This window comes from Semicossyphus pulcher, unplaced genomic scaffold, assembly GCF_022749685.1.
Source record: "Semicossyphus pulcher isolate SPU_LCO1_2020_fin unplaced genomic scaffold, fSemPul1.0.p SCAF_3, whole genome shotgun sequence".
NCBI lineage: Eukaryota > Metazoa > Chordata > Actinopteri > Labriformes > Labridae > Semicossyphus > Semicossyphus pulcher.
Genome location: NW_027211704.1, coordinates 12,717,720 through 12,733,444, shown reverse-complemented (window position 1 = coordinate 12,733,444; position 15,725 = coordinate 12,717,720). Strand labels below are relative to the sequence as shown.

General features: G+C 40.0%; 1 protein-coding gene across 2 annotated transcripts in view; it reads right to left on the bottom strand.

Moving 5' to 3' along the window:
- The window catches only part of kaznb (kazrin, periplakin interacting protein b), a 127,522-nt gene that overhangs the window by 13,137 nt on the left and 98,660 nt on the right, over nucleotides 1–15,725 (bottom strand). For both annotated transcript variants that reach the window (XM_069678739.1, XM_069678740.1), the window contains exon 5: nucleotides 2,451–2,642. In XM_069678739.1, the coding sequence (XP_069534840.1) occupies nucleotides 2,451–2,642 (192 nt within the window). The remainder of the gene's footprint in view (nucleotides 1–2,450; nucleotides 2,643–15,725) is intronic.

The following is a 15,725-nucleotide window of genomic DNA, read 5'->3' as shown; positions in this document are numbered from 1 at the left end:
TTGTGTTTCACTAAGCTAAGTCCTCAGTTCCCTCCTCGGTTCCCCCTCCTACATTTTATTTTAGCAAGCAATTATCTTAAATGTACGACTGACTGTTTTCCCTCTCCTCTCCAAGCGCTGGGAAATGTTGGGTTTCATAATGGCGGGATTTGTTTCCATACGAGAAATGAAAACAATCCAATACTACATAATAAGCAGCGCATTCCAGTCTACCTCAATCCCACATTAATATTTCAGAGTTAAGCTTCTGTGCCATGATTGATGGATGTTAATTAAAATGAGGTGAACCTGGAGTCTACTTGGCTGCTCCTCGGGACCAACACCCATTTCTGAATGTCGAAACACATGCACATATTCAGCAACTCTCGTCTATACTTGCAAAAATATGATTGAAATATAAACTCTCAGGATTCTCTCTGGACATATTCACTGTTCCCATTTGTGTGCACAAATTTCAAACCTTGAACATGTAAAACATATAATATATATATATATATATATAATATAATATAAAAAACAACAGTGGGTTTCATCTGGTTAAATCTGATTGGCACACCCTTTCTTTTTGTTTGTTGAGGGTGGGCGACTAATATATGGACAAATCCACGACTTTACGATGACGTTACGATGCGTTACGTTGCGTTGCATTACGTTAGGTTACGTTACATTACGTTATGTTACGTTATGATACGTTACATTACAATACGTTAAGATACGTTAAGTAAGTTACGTTAAGTATGTTACGTTACGTTATGATACTTTAAGATACGTTAATTATGTTACGTTAAGTAAGTTACGTTAAGTACGTTCCGTTAAGTACGTTACGTTACATTACGTTACATTACATTACGTTACCATACGATACGCTACGTTACGTTACCATACATTACGTTATGATATCTAAAACTGACATCTCTTTTCCCAACATGGACGATGCACAAAGTCTGATTTGGCTGTTCACGCTCTCTCAGAAAATCAACTAACTTTTAGTATCAGGAGCAATATAACCTTTTCTTAATTATCATGTACAATTACATTCTATATCAGGCGCCAATTTTTGAATTCATGATCTTGTGCAGTGCAAAAGTTTTTACTACTTTATAACTGTCAATAATACACCATTACTATCAGCTTATTTTTGTAGATTACTTATTGCAATATTGTTATTCTATTAGACACTGTCTCTTTTGCACTAACTCATACACTTTATATTTCATATTTCCACTTATGTTTGAGTTGTTTTTGTGTTTCTCTAATTGTATTTTTGGAGCAATCTCATTTCCTTAGAGATTAATTAGGCTCTATCTTACCTATTCTTTTGCTAGTTTTCAATTTCTTATGATTGTTATTTTGTTCATTTAATGATTCATTGTAGCTCTTTGTACTAAATCAACATATAATGGTCCAATTAGACAAACATTTCAAAGCTTTTTGTCACATCAACACTGAATCACTGAACGCTGGAAAAAGACAAAGGAAGCTACTGGAAGTGGGAGTGAGACATTTGAAGTTGATGTAATGAACATATTTGCATTGTATTTTTTTTTCTCTTTTCCCTAATATTAAGGATCTCATTATCGTCATCGTCTCCCGGCAGGGCGTTCCACCACTTATTTATAACTAAGTGCAAATTCCTTAACTTTCACTAACCTGTGCAACATAACTTTTTTTTATAAATTAACATGCACTGTTACATATTTATCTGTTTTAATTGTCTCAATTCATCTCGTGCAATATAAGGTTTTTGTTACTTCTTATTTTCACTACAAATACGATAATGTAACCGCCACCATGACACCATGTACTAGTGTTATTATATTAGGCACTGTCTCTGAATAAAGCTCTATTCTATTCTCATTACTAATATAAAATGTGAATGTATACATACTGATACTAAATTTTTAAATTAGCCAGCTACTTTTGGCTTGCAGCTTTTTCTTTTACTCCTTGTCTCACAATAGTTTAAATATTTGCATTAGTACATGTGATTTCATTGTGTATCAAAATACATATTTCATAACTGATGTTTCTCCTCCTGGTTTTGTAGCGTTAATGTGACACCAGAAGAGGACTAGTTTTGATGGTTGATATATAGCGGTGTCTTACAATCCCAAATAGAAACATTTACCCGGACACAGACACAGTTACTTCATTGCGAATAATTTTCATTTCATTGTTAATGTTTACTTCTTAAATATTTGGAGCAGTGGTGCTTTGATGCTTTGGCAAACTTTTATAAAAATAAAGGCCATTTCTATTGACAAAAAACTGATTGCACACTGCCTGAAAATTTGCTTTGATGAGATTAAGTGGATTTCATTTAATTACAACATGATCTTTCTTTATGTATCTCCAGTATTTTTTCCTGCATATCTGAGGCAGCTGTTGGAAAGAAAGGACTCTGGTGGATAAGCTGAGTCCTAAAGACTCCCCCTGCGTTGGCTCCTGACCTTGTAAGGCCTCTTTGGCACGGTCCAGCTCCTGCTCCTTGTCCCCCAGCTGCACACGGAGCTCGGTGGCTGAGAGCAGGTTAGCGGAGCAGCCTCCCTGCGTCTCCTCCAAGTCCTTGCTCAACATGTCCTTCATTTGCCTGAGCAAGTGGACCTCCTCCTGAAGCTGGGCCACCTCCTCACGCAACAGCACTGAGGGAGAAAGAGAGAGAGAATTTAGAGTATGCAGGAGAGGAATGACACGCCTGAGAGTGCAGTGCTGGTAGAATAAAGGAAGGAGTATTAATCATCTAATAATGAAAGACGGTGTAAATATGCATCATATAATTAAATTTAGGCGTTGATCAACGTGATCAGTGTGATCATTAATCCCTCATAAGACTCAGAGCTCCACCTCAGCTGTGGCCGAAGGTGTTCAAGATATTCACAGTGGCAGATTCCTGAGATGGTTGTGTCTAAGTGAGACACAGATGTATGACAAGACTAAATAAAACATCAGTGACAGACGCCTGAGCCGCCCTCCTCAGTGCTATGTTTTCCATCCACTGTGAAATGCCTCCCAAACCCCTCAGGGGAAAACAGACAAGCAAACAGGAGACGAAGGAGTGAGAGAGTGAACTATGGGGGCCGGAGGTGAGGGACACTTCAGCCTGGTATGAGGACACAGAAGATAAAATGGGTAAGAAAAGGTCTTTCATCAGTTGTATTTTAGTCCACTGAAGGAAATCCATACCAGCAGCAGAGGAACAATGTGTCATTATGATTTATACCGCACACATAATGGCAGAGAGGGATGCACACATAAGAATGTAGACAAATGACACAAACAGGCAGCCAAAACATTCAACTATAAAGAAAAATCTGCAACTACTGAGGATACATTTGTGATTCGGCAGCAAAAACTATGTTGCATAAAGCAGGAAAGATATGATAATTAATTAAGTAGCTGTAAGTAGAGCAACAATCAACAACTATTCTACAAGCTAACAATTATCGGAGTCATTTAGCAGCTACTAACATATTTGTATCAGCTTATCTTTATGGCTATAACTGCTAGGAGTGGGAATCGTAGGGTAACTCACGATGACACGAGGCCCACGATAACGATAATATCACGATACAGCGATTCTGTGATAATTGATATATTGCAAGACAATATTTTCAGGATGTTACTGAGGCCTGGGATGTCAGAACGCCTTTTATAAAGCATTTGCTCAATGTTACAAACAAACAAAGGTAGAACATGCTCACTGGAACATTCTGAGGATCTTTTCAGGATTTTAGTTTGGCCTGAACTATCAGAACGTGATTTATAAAACGTTCCTGAAACGTGATTTGAACGTTCTCACTGCAACTTCCTGAGAGTGTTTTCAGAGAATGTTCTCCTGCTATTAAAAGGAACATTCTGGGAACAAATAAAAACCTCCCGCTCAAAACATTACCAGAACATCGCTTGTTACAAAACATTTCTAGCTGGGGTACTACAGACTACCGCCGAACGCCGTATGCATTATGTACGTAGTATGTAGTATCCGATTTCGAACACAGTATGTGTCTTGTCTTCTTCTTTTATCCTGCTGTCGACTTCTTCTTCAGCCATTAACTTCCAGGTGAATCTGTTTCAAGCGCCTCATATTTGTAAATTCAAATATCAATATATGGTGCCAGCCTAGCGATAATTGTATTGCACGAGTCAGGACGACGATATATTGCTGTACCGATATTTTGTCCGACCTCTAATAACTGCAGTATCTTTGGGTTTTGGATGATTTTTCATACAGAATGGGCAACTAGGAGATCAGGGAGCTGTTTGTCCTCTCCATTGTGGCATTTCATAGGCACCAAAAGTCCACAGGTAAATCAATAATGAAAAAAATCAATCGCTGTATCCCTTAACATTATATAAAAAGAAACAAGATTAAGGGTCTACATCCATGCTCACATCCCCAGAGGCCCTGACGCTCATTTTAAAAGGGGGAAAAAAATTGCTGGATAGATAAAAGTTAAAATCCAATATTTGTTTGTGACCTTTAGCAGTTTTGCTGAATTTAATATAATTATTGTCCGGGGGGTAGTTTCAGGGTGTAAAGGCACCACATTAATAATTTGCAATAATATGAAATGCTTAGCTGGCAACCGAAATCGTTCAGGTCATTAGATTGCTTTCTTGAAATATAGTCCTCTGGTTTAATAGAGAATCCTTACATAGTTTCACTTATTAAATCTAAGAGCAAAGTAGCACCAAACACAAAGTATTATAAGGTTGACGGGAATATAATTAGTTTTGCAGGTACTTCATAATAGTCCAGGTGCATTTCTGTCTGGAACAAAATAGTGGACTTGCCGTAGACAGACACAGCAGACTGTGCCTTTAATTTAATGCAGATTCCCGTAATACTCTGTGTGAAACTTTGTAAAATTCAAGCACAAGTGTGCAAACGTGTGCGTGTGTGTGTTTGTGTGCGTGCATGTGTGGCTGGGATAGAAAAAGAGAGAAGGTCTCTGCAGGCCTGCAGCCAGGCGCTGTGGGGCTGCAGCAGCTCCGATAAGAGAGGAAGGGACAGTCCATCGGTCTCTGTCGACTCAGGACTATGGAAACATACCGAGCAGCTCTGTGCTGCATGTGACAAAAAGAGTTTGTCTCCCAGAGAGAGCAATCTTTCACGGCCTCCTTGCAGCCTAAATCCGCTTATTCATCTGTTTACCTACAGGCTCTCCTATATTTGTCGCAGGGAGCCCGGCTGCTGCTTTAAAAGCCGCTGAACAGAAAGTGAAAGTGCTTTTTTTTTTTTTTTGCAGGAGCTTTGTTACGTTCGGATTAATCTCCAACTCTAAACGGGCTGTTTGAATTAGCTGCTGCTCTTGCTGCGATGTGAAGGTTAAACTGCTCTCGCTAACTTCGCTCAGCAGTTGTGTTTAGCAGGTCATTCATTACGCATTTGAACCAGTTTTTTTGACGCAGAATCTATTAATATTTTGGAAGGTTATGTGTCATCAAACACATCTCATATTTCTCAGTCAATTAAAAACTGAATTGGAATTGTATCTTAGGGAGTATTTACAGTGGATTTAGAGAGACATGTCTAATTCAGAGATAAACCAGTGACACAATTCTCCAAAATCCAATTTTGCATTGACTCCCAGAATCATCCCCTCATCCAATAGTATACAAAAAACAACAAATGCGATAAAATACACGCAAAAAACTCAGAGATCGTCCCTGTTAATGCAACCATTCCACATCTATCTGGACAGACACAGAAAAGCAGCATCATTGCACACTGGCCTGAGCTAAAGCTGCCCCAACAGCACCCACAGACACAAACCTTAAGATAATTTCCCTCCACATATACTGTTCCACTGGATCTAAAAAGCAATCTAAACTGCCAGGAGTCATATAAACCATACTCTGCAGTCTATATGCCGTCATCACGTGGCTTCTCTCAGCGCTGACCCCTGAGTGGTTGCACAGCCAGCTTGATCGAGCTATTAAGAGTCCTCCCACACAGAAGAAGAGAAGCCCACTCTTCTTCTTCTACTTCATATTCAGCAGAAGCCCATTCAATTAACTTCTCATCCAAGCCACCCATTAGAGGGTCCATCAAAGCCAGTCAGTACCGAGGCCATTAATGGCTGTCCCTTTTCCCTCACATGGCAGAGCTGACACACACACACACACACACAGCATTCGATAAGGATGTATAGAGGCTGTCGGCCTGAAGAAAGCAGAGGCATTGCTCCCTGCTGAGGTAAACTAGGGGCTGTATGTGTGTGGACTGGCAGACAGAGACCTGAACTGGCCTCCTATGAACCGTAAGCAGGATTAAGGACTCATTTACATACATGAATGATCAAAGATGCTTAAAGTGAGCTGTGCGTTTGGATGAGGAGTTACATTTAGAGTTATTGCTCTTGTTGCAAAAACTCATTCACATTTAAAAGCAGTTTGAGACTGACTATTCTCAGTGCATCCAAATTGGACTCAGTCTTGATTGGCTTTCATCATTAAACTTTCCAGTCAGGCAATTTTACAGCAAGTGAGCTGAACTGTTGGAAAGCTTCACTCTGTGGGTTTTCTTTGTCTGAACCAGAGACGGTTCTTTCCACATTTAAATATTGTTATCCTTTTTTCCTTTAACTTTCACACCTCTAATTTTATTAGGATATTTTTATTCTTCTACCCACTTGACATTCTTGCAGGTAGTTCAGGATTTATTCACCAAAGCTTTGACATCATCTGTTTCCTCCTCTACTATAAGAAAGAGTGCTGAAAGTTTTGGGGCTCTTATCGATCAGTTTTATTATTGATTAATGTGCTTATTATCGTGATGATTAATCAGTTAATTGTTTATGTGTATAAAATGTCAGAAAATTGTGAAAATGTCCATCACATTTTTCCAGAACCCGAGGTAAAATCTGTCAAATATCTTGGTTTGGTTTGTCCGAACAAAACTCTGGGTTAGGGTTCCATCCATCCATCATCTACTGCTCATCATGTTCAGGGTCACAGGGAGCCAATCACAGCTGTCATTAGGGTCACAGGGAGCCAATCACAGCTGTCATTGGGTATAAAGGCAGGGTACATCCTGGACTGGTCTCCAGTCAATCACAGGGCTGACACAAAGACACAGACAACCTTTCACACTCACACTCACACATACGGGCAATTTAGAGTCACCGATGAACCTAACGAGCATGTCTTTCGACTGTGGGAGGAAGCCAGAGTACAAGGAGGGGGAGAAGACCCACTTCTTTCGAGCCAGAGTTCGAACAAGGGACCTTCTAGCTGTGAGGCAACTGTGCTAACCACTGCACCACCGTGCAGCCCTAAGACAAGGATTATTTGACAAATATTTAAACTCTGATAAGCATTAAAATCTATGTGTTTCCTTGGCTGGTTCAGAGACCTCACTGCTGCCATTTTTTATAGGGAGAAGTTTGAGTGAAAGCTGTTGACATGGTGTTCCTTGGATCTTCCAGAATAACTGGGATTGTGTTTGATTGTTTAAACGTAACGTATTTATCCGATGCTGTTTGTGAGAGCGACAAACAGAAACCTCAGATCAACAAAATTAAAAATGCATGGATATGTTCCTCCAAAGGTTAAGAGACAACATATATATAATTGTTGTTTGGGTGAACTGACGCCTTTGATGTCTTAAAACACACTAAATAAGTCTGGTTCAAAATCAAACTGTCTATTTATAAGCCAAAAACTATAAAGGTAACATGGGACGATTGGGAATGGTGTCAAAACTGTCTGCAGCGACAGCAGCCAACCGTTCTGCCCCGAGGATTTACGACGAGCACGCTGTCACTTTTCCACCTCAATCTCTCTGACATTTCAAATCTGTGTAATTTTAGTTAGTACAGTTGTTCTGCTCAGCTATTTCTGTCTAAGACAGAGCCGGAGGCGATGATGCTGCCTTTACGTATTCCCTCATCTTTCAGGTAGTAACTGATAGTTTGACAACAAGGTCATACATCTTTACTGCTGTATTTAGACATACAGCGCTGTCATAACTGTCCTCTTTAAGCAACAACCGTGAACGACCATTAATACTGATTTGTTGGACACTAGAGGATAACAATGAACACGTTGAAATACCTGCTAAAGGTTCATAAGGCTTTATAAGATGACCAAACTGTGGCCTTTTTGTTAAAACAGGTGCAATCTCTTAAAAGTGCTTGATTTTCTTGTAAATAACAGTAAAACATCCCCATTTAGAAACACTGCAGCTGTGTGACAGACAGGACAGGAGGGCTGCTTGGGCTAGTTTATCAGCTTTAGCTTCCAGGGTGCAAACCAATGACTGTATATATAGATGGACAATGCGTCCCCATTTGCTCCCATTGTACGAAATTGATGCCAAAATAGCCCCTGTGGTAGGCGCTGCCATCTTGCGATGGTGACGTCATACGGAGCCAGAGACTGCGCAGTAGAGATCGGCGAGCGAAGCGGCCATAGCCACTTCTGCTAACCCAAACACACACTTAACTTACCAAAACAGCAAGGATCCCGCACACCGGCGTGTTTAACAGCAAAATAGCTTCTCTGTGTTGGTCTGAGGTTAACGTTCACAGGTATGGAAACTTCAATGACTGTAGCGATTGTTTTTGTCACGTTTCCACTCGCGGATCGTCCTCTACTCTGCTCACCCGGAACTGATTGGCTGCAGGAGCCGAATTTGTCAACAGAGCTGTCAATCATCATTTTGACAGCATCAAATAACTAATTAAAAATAAACTTGTCAGAAAAATTATGACTTAGACGTGAATCAGCATGATAATAACTAGCTTTAATGACAGAAACCATGTTTGAGAAAAATTTATCGGGGGTGTATTTTGAGTTTATAGTTTGACTCATGTCCCGCCCGAAATGTTTTGGCTTCACTTTTAGGGAGCGGACATGTCGTCCATCTTTTTATACAGTCTATGGTGCAAACGTGTGAGGAAGTCAAATTGCTGCCAATCTGCTGCCTTGTGCATAAAAGAAGCATAAAAGCTACACACTGTTAGATCCTGCATGATCTGCATGAGCTTCCTTTAAACCGTAGAACAAGTGCTGCACAGCTTCTGAACAGCAGAACAAAGAGAGATTCTCTTTAAGAGGATTAACATTGAATGTGATCATAATCACTAAACATGTTAAATATAGTGCGCTGCTGGGATTGAATTTAATTGTCAGTTTTCATAAATAGAGTCTGTGGAGTTCAGTGTGCTCCTGCAGACGTTTCTTCTTCCCTGTCAGCTCCTGCAGTATTGACGCACGGCTATAGAACACTATCTATAAGGTTTATAGGGTATAGGGTTTGTGTGGATGTGAGGGGGATGTTGGGGGAATCAGAGCTGAAGGATGAACAAAGTAATGGCTTTTTACAGAAAGTGCTGAAAGGTCTTCTGTAGCGTTGCAGGGGTTGCAGCTAATACAGCAGGACATCAAAGTGATGTCATTTTATGAAGCTTTTCGAACACAAATGACTCTGCCGCAAATTATTTCAACAGTAAACAAAAGGACACCTATATCGGCGTTTTCTGTAAACAAAATTACGAGCAAAATGAGAAATGTTCAGTGTGGGTGTTTAATACAGCAATGAGTCAAAGCTTTTCTGTAACCGGCTGATATGAGCAGAGCAGTTTGAAACAAGGAAAGTCTTTAAAATGCTTCTTCAAAGCTAATACCTAATGAGCTATTCTCTCATAAAGCTCCTCTCCTTGATAAACCTTACCCTCGAATGAACCAGTAAAAACATGAAAAACTTGTTTCCCAAGACAGCGTCCTGCTCAGAGGCTTCCTGTGGGAAACATTACGTAAGTGTGCACCTGCACTGCAGGTGACTGTTGACTCAAACTGTCAGAGGAAGCAATTTGAGCAGGACTGTGTCTGTCTAACAACACGTTAGCTAAACAACATGATAGCCACTTAACCAAACTGCTCCTGCTTATGTTTGCCATCCCATCATTAATTTCTTCTTATCGTTGTACCTGACTTATTAAGTCTAGCCACAGTATTTTTTATAAAAACTTTAAGTACTAGTACACGTACACTTTCTCCTATGTGACACCCATCAGCTACTGTTCCACAACAGCTAATGTTAGCATTCAACTACTAACTAGCTAACATTTAAGTTGGTTGGGCTACACAATAAGATAGGAAACATCCAGTTTAATGTACTTCCAGGCTTAAATAATCTACAAGTCTACAATGTGTTTTGATATTTCAGACTACATTTTTTTGGCCTATAATGCTGACGTTAGCTGTTGTCTAATGGCCGCTAAATGCTTATTTGTAATACGCTGTGTTAACCTTAAATATGGCCAGTTCTCTCTCAGAACCGTCCTTTTCAGTTGCTGATAAATTGAGAAGCGGTAAAATGAAAATGGTTTATCAGATTCCCTTCATTAAATCATTTACATGGCAGTACAGCATTATCCTTTTGATAACAGCATTTTAGCTCCCAAGCCTGAGCGTTATACATTAGAGGAAAATTGCCGCCATGTGAATATGGTGAATAAATGTTAGAACAGTACAAATATAAATGTACAGTTTGCAGGAAGAAAAGCACTTACAACTTAAACTTACACTCACTATTTCCTTCTAATCTTTATAAATACAATTACTTAGATCTGCAGCATCTTGGTCGAACAACTAGCAACAAAGGACCCAAAGACTAAGATAATGCACCTCATTATGTACATGAGTTTAATCTTGTATACTGCATTACCTCTGCAGGTCTACCACAATTCACCTGATGTGTAAAATATATATCAACTAGATGCTTGAGTAATAAAGCTAATCCAGTTTATGGTTAACTATTTTGTAATTCATCGAACACTGACAAGCAGTTATGAAATTGAGTGGATAAAGCGGAGATGAAAAGCGAGTAATTCCTCTCCAGAATCACATTAACATCACTGTGCTGTTAGGAAAATGAACACCAGAAGGCAAACAGCAGCTCTGGCATCATATGTGTAATATTATCTTATCAGCTATGAGCATATACTCATCATTATATTAGTCTGTGCAGTGAACTGTCCTCCCCTGTTGCTGCTGCATTACTTGATTGGTGTTTGCGTGCGTGTGTGCGCATCTGCTCGCAGCTGGCTATTTCTGCACTGTATTAGGAGAGGAGCATATGTCTGCTGAGCTCTGGCCTCCACTAATTACAGTATAAAGATCAGTTGAGATTACTGTGGGAGAAGACAGCAGTCTGCTTCGGCTCCTGATTAAACTCATCATGCAGGTAGCACTGTAGCCTTGACAGGGAGGAAAAGAGAGCGTGGATGGACTGAAATAAACCCCGTCAGTTATTTATCTACAGAGTCCGAGATAAGCCTCATCTTACTCATAATCTGTGCTGCCTTAGAGTGCTTTCTCATATGACGCCCTGTCTGTCTCCAGAGAGGGTTGCTGCTGAGGAGGGAGTATGTTTAATATGGTATGGAGAGCACTCAACACAAAGCATCTATTCTGAGGAATGCTTCACCTGTTTGTCACACCTATTTTAGCTATGCATGGCTCAAAGGGGTTGATCTGTTGCTCCACTACTTTGGTCCAGACTAATATATCTCAACACTGATGGATGAGCATGAAGTTGTACATGTTGAGACATCGATGGTGCTAAGAGAATCTTCTTCAGATTTTTCACCACTGTTAGTCCATAATTAAGTCCGTCTAAGGCCAAAACCTAGACTAGCTAAACTATGTGTATAGTTAGGGTTGCCACCTTCCATGCAGAAAAATAAAGGACGTCCGCTCCTCGGGGCCACGACCACCACAGGCCCTGTGACGCGCCAGTGGTGGTAAATCATAGCTTAAAACATGGTCTCAACAAAGTATTAATATTCATAAAGTTTGAAGTGCTTTATTACCGACGGACATTAGAAATAAGCTGAATGGACAGGAGAGGAGCAGGATGGGAAATTGATAATGAAATTAAATAATTGTATCGGGTGGTCTGAACACGTGTTTTGGCTAAAATATTTATTGGTACATAAATCTATCTATGTATTGTTTTTTATATACCTACTGTTAATCCATTAGAAGGCTATTTAAGGATGTAATTTTCCAGATTGGTTAATCATAATAACATATCACAGTTATATTTTGATTTAAGTATTAAAAAAAAATGCTCATGTATCCGACTGTAAACCTCAACCTTAATAAACAAATCACATCATAATGTTGCCTAACGTTACTAAAGAGGCCATTTCTGATTGGCTCTGACCCTGACGGTCTCACCCTATCACAGAATGCAGGTGGGATGATGCTGCGTTCAAAACAACTCAGAAATACGGGACAAACCCCGCACCATTTAATTGTCAAATATGGGACAATTTCGTATTTTAAGGGATGTATAGTGCTACTTAGCAAAAGGTAGCATGCTAACACTTCAACTTAGATATGGAACATGCTAAACATTAAACACCAGCATGTTAGCATCATTTGCCAAGCAGGCAAGCATTAACATTTAGCTAAAAGAAGCGCTGTGCACTACTGACTCACAGACGACTGTAGACTCAAAAGCTAAATCAGGAAGCCAAGCCATAAAAAACCTCCACACAAATATCCCACTAACAATGATTGTACACCTAGCCAAAGTTTTGAGAACTGATAAGCAAACTTACAAGACCTGTTTTGTAAAAACGCTGGTTTTGGTCTCACCTAAAAGAAACATCCTGTGATCCTGGAGCACACTGTTTACAGCTCCGGACAAAAGTAAAACCAAGATACTTCTTGGATTTCTGAAAGAAAAGCATCAAATCAGCTCCTGACTGGAATCTGACAGAAACGTAGAAAGAGGGGAGAGAGGGAGAAAAGACTCTTGAGACTGAAAGGCTTCACAAATAAACATATTCATTTTGTAAGCTGCTCCCTGCTGAGCCTCAAAACAGGGGGAGGTCGGTGCGTGGGTGGCGGAGGTAGGCTGCAGCGATTAGGGGCTTTTTAAAATCATCTGCAGGACTATACTTAGAATCTTCATTGTTAATTTGTACCAACGTCTCAAGGGGAACTTGGGCTGTAATGGCACAGAGGTTGTATAAACCTGTGTGGGTTGTATAGTTTCAGATTTGACATGCCTAATCTAGAAATAGCTGTTAAAGCGGTGACAAACATCCATCTCATATTTAAAGAGAGCCATAAGAACACAGAGCAGCGGTATTGCTGATGCCTCGACACGCTGAGGCTCCAGGCACTGCACTCTCCGCATCCTGAAGAGCTGCAGCCTGCATGTAAGGGTCAGGTCAATTTCCCACTCAGGGTATTACACTGCTTCTCTATAATACATATGGGCATAAATAATGCATTTTGCTGGCCCTCAAACCTACCTGACCAGAGTATATCCCACTTAATGGTTATTCATCGTGGTCTGCAGACCAAACATCACTCAATGGTTCAGTACATCTGTAAAAACCTTGTATATAATGATGATGATGTCATCGTTTTTCCTAAAAAAAAAAAAAAAGTGTTGTTTCTGCTTTTTGTTGGTGTGTTTGCATGCTGTTTCTGTGCGTGTTTGCCAGCGCACAGTACATCTGTGTGAGTGTACAGTATCTATTGGGACCAGCTCCCATTAATTAATTGCCTGTGGGTTTACATTACAACTGAGGTCAGTGCAAGGATGCCAAGTGCAGATAGCTGTAATTGATTCACACGTTTATTATGTGCAGATTAGGCACGCTGCCAGGGATGAGCCGCTGGGTGAGCTCTGAGAACTTGGACAAGGCTATTTAGATTTTCTAATACTGCCGTCAAGAGCTGCATCCCCTCACTGTCGCTGGACACCGGTGTCATTCACTGTGCCTTTTTAGGTTTGATTTAAATGAAGCGCATAAGCCAGCAATTAAGTGAACTAACCTGGGTGAAATATCCGACCTGAGAGAGAGAGTCCTTGAGAGAGATTTATGTTAGCAATGTCACAAATATGAGGCGTTTTTGCACAGTAATTCATGTTGGGACTTGTCCCTCTGAAGCTCCTCCCTCGTATTTCCCACACTCATATTTCCAACTTTCCTATCTGTATGTTCAATATGTAGTTAGAGTTAGCTTAACTTAGCTTACCACAAAGACTGGAAACAGAGAGAAACAACTACCCTGGCTCTTACTTAAGGCAAAAATATCCACCTTTCAGCACATCTTAAGCTAATCCATTTACCTGCTATATCATATTTGCTTAATACCTACAATACCATAGAGCAGAAATAATGATGTTGTGTTTTACTTGGAGTTATAAGCTGGTTTCTGCCTGGTCAAGAGCATTGACTTATGTTAATTAGCAAGCTTTAGTGCTAGAGGGTGGATTTTTTCTTTGTACAAAGCAAGGCTAACTGATTCCCAGTGTTTCCAGTTTTTATGCTAAGCTAAGCTAACTGGCTGCTAGCAGTATTTATAGAACAGACATGAGTGGGCTATCAATCTTCTCGTCTGACTCTCGCCAAGAAAGTGCAGAAACATATTTCAAAGATATTTAAACTATTCCTTTGCTGAATTAGAAAGTTTGATTAACTCCAATTTTATAAACATGATAGAACTGCGTGACCAAATCAGCATAACTGGAAGTCACCATTAAAGCATGTGAAGTGTGAAGAAACAGCTTAAAAAGTCAATAAACAATTTAAGTGAGATCAAACACTATAACTGGGGCTTAGTATCTACATAACAGTGGCTGACCAGAGTGATTAGCATTGGGGCGCGGCCCATGATGCTAACCAACTTGTATAAACCACTGAGAAACAAAACGCCACAGGGCCTATTGTCCCTGTTATGAGTCTGTTGTGGAGACTAAACATCTGTCAGAAACAGCAGGATCTGCTCTGTGGAGAACTGGAAATCTACATGATTTGATACGAGGCCTCCCTCGTGTCCCGGGGCAGGGCAGTGAAATCCCACAAGCTCCAGGAGGCGCCGGCTCTGCAGCTGGAGCTGCTATGGAAACTTGTGTAGGAAACTTTAAAAGTCTCACAGAGGAGTTACATTCATGTGGAAACATGGCTACAAATACCTGCATTGTGCTCATTAATATTCAGTGTTAGACTTGTGGGGAGGATGGAGGTAATAATGGTCCTTGATTAGCTTCAGCTCACACAGAGACTTGAGAGAAATGATACGAACAAACATAAACAAATGATGGAGACGTGCCACATGTTGTCTCTTATGGTTTTTACAACAAGACTGTGAGTGTGAAGCTTCTAATGATGAGACCATCTGTCTGTTTTAGTGCGTTCTGTCACACTCATTATCTTCTGCAATTTTTAGTAGTGACCTCAGGGTACAACTGCCGAGCAGCAATCCAACAAAACATAGAGGGACCAAACTCATCACTAAACATTCATAAACCAAAACAACACAAACACGAGTGCATGTGAATGTTTCGCCCCACACACAGGCGCACACAAACTTATTAAAACTTGTCCATGACATCAAAACAAAAGATAACTTCTCAAAGATTCAACTGACCTCAAAAAAACTAAAGTTTCTCTGAACTCAATTATAACGCATCTTGTGTTGTCTGTTTCCAACATTATTCCAAACACAAGAGCCAATATAGAAGTGTTACTCTCAGATTATGCAAGATTTAGTCAGTCAGTTAAGCTACTAAAGTGTGTAATACTGCACCAAATACAACTCCATTCACATACAATGCTTATAGAGGATTAACAGATTAACAGATTATCCATATGAACATGTCATATCTAGGTCAGCATTTAGTTCTTATACTGAGAAAAACATCATCAAAACTGTGATATGGATTTGATTTAAATACACCAGCTCTT